Source organism: Theropithecus gelada, chromosome 13, assembly GCF_003255815.1.
Source record: "Theropithecus gelada isolate Dixy chromosome 13, Tgel_1.0, whole genome shotgun sequence".
In the NCBI taxonomy this organism is placed as follows: Eukaryota; Metazoa; Chordata; class Mammalia; order Primates; family Cercopithecidae; genus Theropithecus; species Theropithecus gelada.
In genome coordinates, this window is record NC_037681.1 from 38,880,074 (window position 1) to 38,886,717 (window position 6,644).

At 43.3% G+C, this 6,644-nt stretch overlaps 1 protein-coding gene across 6 annotated transcripts in view; it reads right to left on the reverse strand.

The window, feature by feature from the left end:
- NT5C1B (5'-nucleotidase, cytosolic IB) overlaps positions 1-5,786 on the reverse strand; it is a 28,562-nt gene extending 22,776 nt beyond the window's left edge. The window contains exons 1-5 of one of the 6 annotated variants that reach the window (XM_025354666.1): positions 5,137-5,786; positions 3,206-3,295; positions 2,697-2,876; positions 1,962-2,099; positions 195-659 (exon numbers count right to left, since the gene is read on the reverse strand). In XM_025354666.1, coding sequence (XP_025210451.1) covers positions 195-659; positions 1,962-2,099; positions 2,697-2,876; positions 3,206-3,295; positions 5,137-5,166 — 903 coding nt within the window. In that variant the 5' untranslated portion in view covers positions 5,167-5,786. Of the gene's footprint in view, positions 1-194; positions 660-1,955; positions 2,100-2,645; positions 2,877-3,205; positions 3,296-5,136 lie in introns of all 6 variants that reach the window. The other 5 variants (XM_025354665.1, XM_025354664.1, XM_025354667.1 and 2 more) reach the window with 5 other exon arrangements.
- Between the last annotated feature and the right edge of the window lie 858 nt (positions 5,787-6,644).

Below are 6,644 nucleotides of genomic sequence, written 5' to 3' on the forward strand. Positions count from 1 at the left end.
GGACCGCGGGTCCCTGCCTGGAGAAGTGGGGTGCTGGAAACAGCTGAGGCTGGGACTCCCTGAGGTTTGGGGAGGAGAAGCGGGAGACTGGGGAGGACCTCCCTGCGCAGTGGAGAGGAGGGCGGCTGGAAGAGGCTCTGCTGCCCGCTGCAAGGAGGGGCGCCCCGCGTGCCAGGGGTGGCGGGCTCGCTCACCGGCCTGGGACGCGAGGAGCTCGGGTTCTTCTCATAGAACGACCTCATGGATGCCCAGTAGGCAGCCTCGTAGTCGTCCTCATCCTCCCGCTGCTGCTGCTGCTGCTCAGGCAGACAGTCGCGGTCCAGTTGGTTGGAGGCGGGGTAGATCCCCCTGCGCTGGCTGGAGGACTTCCATTCGGTGGGGGATGTGCGCGAATATTCCCGCGACTGCGAGTCCCGGCTCTGGCGGATTTCCCTCACGATGCCTTGGGCCCAGGCCTCCGGATTGTCTTGCATTTTGGTGTTGCGCCGGGAGCCAGGATCGGGCTCTGGGGGCGTGGGAGGCTGTGAGTCCTGCGACCGGGGTGGCCGGGGCGACGCGGGCGGCTGGAGCGAGGGCTGCCCGGACAGTGCCGGCGGTGAGGAGTCATGAAGGCTTGGGGAGGTGGATGGAGTCCGGGAGCTCGTGGAGCTGCTGGGGAGCTGCAGCAAGACAATGGGCGTCTGAAGTCGAGGCCTGCCCAGGGTCCCTGTGGCCAGCTCTGCCCAGCTCCCGTCAAGGATCTGTCCTTTTTGCCCGTTCCATTCCTAGACCTTGGATGGGTGCTGGTTCATCTCAGCTCCTTAAGTAGGGCTTAAGGGAACCGGACATTTCTAGACTTCAGCCGTTTGATATTTCTGTTAAACAGACACAGAGACTGTCTGCTTTCATTCTCTCTCCCCTAGCTTCCCCATAAGCATTTCGCACATTTTTACTTGTTTGGAGTAGATAGGACCCAGTCCTCCTCCTCCCCCTTAGGCAGCTGACACATGGTTTGCAAAGTTCTGTCCCCTGCTTGGCATATACCTACTCAGTCAGAGGCCTGCAGGTAGGACAGAGGGCGTGCAGAATGGATCTTGCTTGGCCAGTGCCTTAGTGTGTGACCTCCAGTTAACTCCATGAGCAAAGTGGGCCAGACATTCTCACCAGAACACTCTACATATCTCCTTGGGGCATGACTCTCCCCGCTCCCCATGTGAATGTTAGAGTGATGGCTGGGAAAGTCGCTTGTCGGGAGACTGGAGCATCTCCCCAGGGCCTTCAGAGCTCCTTGTGCCAAGGGACCACAGTTATATTGAATCATTTTCCTAAACAGGAAAGGACTATTCTAGAGAAAAATCTCCTTTACTAAGGTGAGCAAGAAGTTATTAGGCATCCATGTATGATTTCAGATTGTTTCACACATGACTCAAAAAAGGATGTTTTTGTTTAGATGATTGAGTCAAATGCGATAGAGATGATGAATTGGGTAGGAATGCATGCTCTCCCAGTGGCTGGGTCTGGATCATTCGCTCTGCTTCCAAAATCTTAATCTCAAAACTAACTTTTTTTTGTTTAATTGCTTATGTGGTCAGGCCTAATTAAAGACTCAAAGCCCCACACAATCTGACACTCTTTTTCTCTTGTGGTGACCATTTCCTTCTCTCTTCTGAGAATCACAGTTAATAACTATTTGTCGAATTAAGGAAGGAAGGAGGAAGTGTGCAGCCTCTAGATCTAGAGCCCCTGGGTTTTCATGCTAGCTCTACAACTTATTAATGTGAAACCTTAAACAAGTTCCCTCTATACTTCAGTTTTCTCAGCAGTAAAATGGGATTTATGGGCGGAAGGGAGTTCTCCTGAGGGCTAAATGAGCTAACACATGTAAAGCACATAAACAGGGCCTTGCACATAGAAAGCGTCAATAAATGTTAACCATTGTTATTATTCTATCATCTACTCCTCCCTTTCATCTTTACCTCTACCTTAGCACTGGTGTTCCTGCTTCTAGGCTCATCTATGGATGGAGCCTTGGTGGATGGGCTGCGGGATGTTCTAGACCATTGACTGCGCACAAGGTACCCTCGAGAGTCTGTCTTGCGCAGTGATGATTCTTGTGATCCCTGTGATGGAAAGAAGAAACCCAAGGGTGTAAAACCCTGTCACCCACTCCTTCTATACAGGTGCCTGCAGAATAGTCATGTCAGGCTGAATATAGCAGCACCCAGTGAGAAGATCCCTGGCCTCATTGACTCTTAACGTGAACTCTTGTGTACTGTTCTAACTCTGGTCAAGTCCTCACTTCTGTTTGGAGCATCTATGTGGGGGTCCATTTGAAAGAGCATCCAAAACCAAGATGCAAACATATTTTTTCACTGTGACTCCTAGTATATGGAACTTAGTATGGTTCACCATTGTTCCTCCCTTTTCCTCACTTCTTCCCTCGAGGATAAGCCTGTTAACTGATGCTGAAATGATATATCCACCGTTTTTTACCAGACTCTAAAGGTGAGGGCAGCTGATGCCCCACTGAGGTTGCAGGGGGACTCTAAAGCAGGTGCTTAAAAGGAATGGAGCCCTCAAGCTTTCCTTTTAGGAGAAACAAGAATGAAGGAGACCAGGAAGCAGCAAAGTAAAAGAATTTCTATTTGCCATATTCTTCCCCTCACCCAGATTGTCTGTGGTTCCCCTCCAGAATCAGTAGTGCGATCTCTGCTCACCCTCATCATGGTGATCTGCTGGCCCTGCTCCCACAACAGGCACATGTGAATATAAATACGTATTGTGCGGCAGGGGCCAAGGGCTGTTCCCTCAGCTGCACAAAGGCAGCGTCTACACGACGAGTGACCCCGGAAGGGGCAACATCTCAGCGAGTGATTCGGATTGACTGCACGCCTCATCTGAAAGATTGTGCAGAAAGTGGTCAATGCGATGGCCAGACCCCCTCCCCTCCCTGATTTGAACAAAGATCAGTCTCCTCCCTGTGTAGGCTGAGCAGAGGAGCCTGCTGTGGTTCCACACATTCTAAGTGAACACTCGGGTATGGATGGAGAGGAAGGCAGGGCCCAACCTCTCCTAGTTCCTTAACTTCCTCATGAGGACATTAGGGATGCCTTAATACAATTCTCAACAGCTTGGTCTTCTCTCCCAGAACTCCCTGCTCCCTAACATTTTCCTTTATGCTCTCTGCTCCTTAATTTCCTCACCTCTGCTACAGAGATCGGCTCACCTGATTGCTCAGACGAACTCCTTGTTTGTCAGATTCCTTTCTTTTTTCTGCTTCTAGACTCTCTTTTGAGGACCTCATTCCGGGCTCATTCTTGACATGGAAACAAAGAATGTTTATTAATTTTTAATCTCAGGGCGTTAGGAACCTTGACTTTAAGAATACAAGGATAAAGAAAACATGGAATTTATTTATTTGCTTATATAAAAAGATATAAACTCTAGACCTTAGTTTCCCCCGTTTTAACAAGAATGAGTAAAAGATAACACATATTTTATTAAAAAGAATTATATAAACAAAATTTAATATAGAAATTTGTTGGTTCATAGATTTGAGATATAAAGCATTTATTGTTTAAAGACTGATAACATGGGAAATATTAGAGAATTGTGAAGTTGTTTATGTAGAATAAGTTTTTTTTTCTCTGTTACTCTGAAGATTGCTACTTATGAAACTTATTTTTCCTTACCATTTAGAATTCAATTTTTTCTCATTTTCATCATCACTATAGCTCAAATTTTCTGTGGATCTAGCCTCACCAATATTAGTTTGATTTCTAAATATAAGGACCTTAATCTCATACAAATTTATTGAAAGTCATGTCTTCTGTTCCTATCATGTAATTACTCATAGATGTAGAGTGGAAAGGGATTTCTTACCAACAAATTAACAACAGATAGGGAAAACCAAGTAACAGAGCACAAGAAGATAACTCACTTTGTGGAACTCTACTCAAATATTTATGTTTTCATTTTCATTTGGAGGAGATACTTATTGGAGTATTATTTAAACTGTTTTATGATAAGTAAGTGGCCGCAATGTGATCAAGATTAGTGTTATTTATCTGTTTAAGGAGCACAACTTCTAGGTTAGACCAAGATCCGCTAGAGCACTCTATAGTCATCCATTTAAGCTCTATGTTTTGCAGCAGGAAAAATCTCATCAATGTCAGTTGCATGAGAATGTTAGTTGCATGAGAGAATGGCATAGCTGTATGGCTCCTGAACTAATTTATAATCTTTTCATCAACCCTCACCCTCCTTATACACATACATAGCAGTCACCATAATATCCTCTTACTTCTAATTCCAAATGATATTTTAAATCCAGTTCCTTTTTTCTATCTCAATTATCATTGCGTTGTTCCAGGCCTCTGACCATCCTGGGACTACGTTTTTAGAATATAGCCTTTCAAGCAGGTTTCATGGCCTTAAATCCTCTCCACTTCTAGATCTGTCCACCGTATTTATTTAGAGTAATATTTACGAGATGTAAATCTAGTAATGCTTCATTCCTGGATAAACACTTTCTTCACTTGGTTCAACCAGGAGCCTCATGATGTATTCCTGTGTACCTGCTACTTGCATGCCCTTCACTCTACACTTTATCACTGTGTTCTACTAATACCAAGTGACTTGTATTTGCCTGCATACACCACCCTTATTTCCTTATGGTCTCCTCTTCTCTCTTATGTTCTTCAAAACCCAGCTCCGTGTGACCTGGGGGAAGTTCCCAGAGTGAAATATTGCCCTGTGTTGCTTGTGTCTTTTGTATATACTTTTACAGAGCAATGAGCTGTCCTTTGTCTGTTCTGTCTCCTACTAGGCCATGCCTTCTTCAAAGACAGCCACTGTTTTTACCTTTTACTACTAACATATGAGTATATGCTAAATGAATACTGACTTATTGGAATGATTTGTATACTACATGTTTTAATCTTTTTCTTTTCTGTCTTCGTTTTTTAAAAATTTCTCCTTCTTCCCATTTCTCTGCTCTTTCCATTGCCTTTATTCTCTTCCTTCTCTTTTCCTCTACATGAAGCCATTATCTGAAATTATTTGGTTGTTGCAGAGCCTTTGCAGAGGCAAATGATGGACTGATGTCCACATTTCTTCAGCCCCATGGCAAGATTCTAAGACACTCGATTCACTCACCTTTTTCTGTTTGAGAGATGTTTGACTCATTTTTTAACTGTTGAAATTCTTTTGTTGTTATCCAGATTTTTGTCTCCCCAGCTCCATTTCCTGTCACTTCCCTTGCTCAGTCTAGCTTTGCATTTAGAATGTCAAATTTATGACATCATATGTGATTCCATAGTAACAAACTGACTCTGTGAATATATGATTAACCTTTTCTTAAAAAATAAAAAAAAATATTTCTTCATTTTGAGTGTATCTGCTCATAGCCATTGTCTTTGTTTTCGGAAATTGATGTCTAAACATTGTTCAGATGTTCAATATGTAGCAATATCAATATTACCACTTCCTTCTTTTTACATCTTTTTAAGCATTTCTCTCCCATTCATTATATTAATCTCATTTGTGGCTGTGTGTTTCCTGGTACTGCCAAAATGAATGGCAGAGTCATTTGTGGATCCAGTCATTTATCCATGTTCATTCTGCCAGACAGACTTTGGAGGGCTTCCCTCAGATCTAGAGACTCTCTTTGACAGCTGGGATTTTGTTCTAGACATGGAGTTTAGACTTGAGTTTGAGTTTAGCTTTAGTGTCTCATGTTTCTTTCAATGGCAAAACCTGTTGAGGAAGACACTGACAAAGTCCTTTCCCCATGGCTAGACTCAGTGTAGAATGTTACCTTTGCTGCCCCATCCTTAACCCTTAACCCTGGGCTGCCCCATCCTTAACCCTTTAAACACTAAAGCTAAACTCAAACTCAGGTTTAAACTCCATGTCTAGAACAAAATCTCAGCTGTCAAAAATAGTTTCCAGATCTGAGGAAAGCCCCCGAAAGTCTGGGAGAGTGAACATGGATCAATGATTGGGTCCACAAATGAGTTCGTGATTCATTTTGGCAAGTAACAGGGAACCAGTAGGATTGATATTTGTAAAAAGTAGCCCCTAACTCTGGTTTACAGAATCTAAACATGTTCTTCATTTTAGTTTTCTCCTTTTATCTTCACCCAGGCTTTAGATAGGAGACATGTGCCATGCCAACCTGAGCTGATGAAATCATAAGGGACTGAGGCAGGTTTCTGGCCTGTTTTCATGGGATAAGTTGATAGCTAAGGTTGAATATCAGAAGTTGTTGATGGTTTTAATTTAAGTTATCCAAGGATCTTTTAGTGAGTAAAACATTCAGACTGTAGGTAAGAGTGCCTGGGTTTAAATTATTTCATCTCTCCTCTACTCCCCACTGTACTCCCAACCCCCACCATTCTACCCAAAATTTGTACAGGGGTCTTTTGTTTTTGCATGGTTATGATGTTATTGTTTAATAATTTTTATAAGTTATGTAGACAATCAAAGTTCTAAGTGCTATACATTTCAGAGTAACTTCAGAGAACCTTACCTTCTCTATTAAAATCACACCCTTAAGTACCAAGAGCATCTTTATTTTCTTAATATTCTATGTTTGGGGCCAGAGCAGCTAACGTGAATTTCATCTCATTGTAATAAGGTGTTTTATTTCTACTATTCAGGAT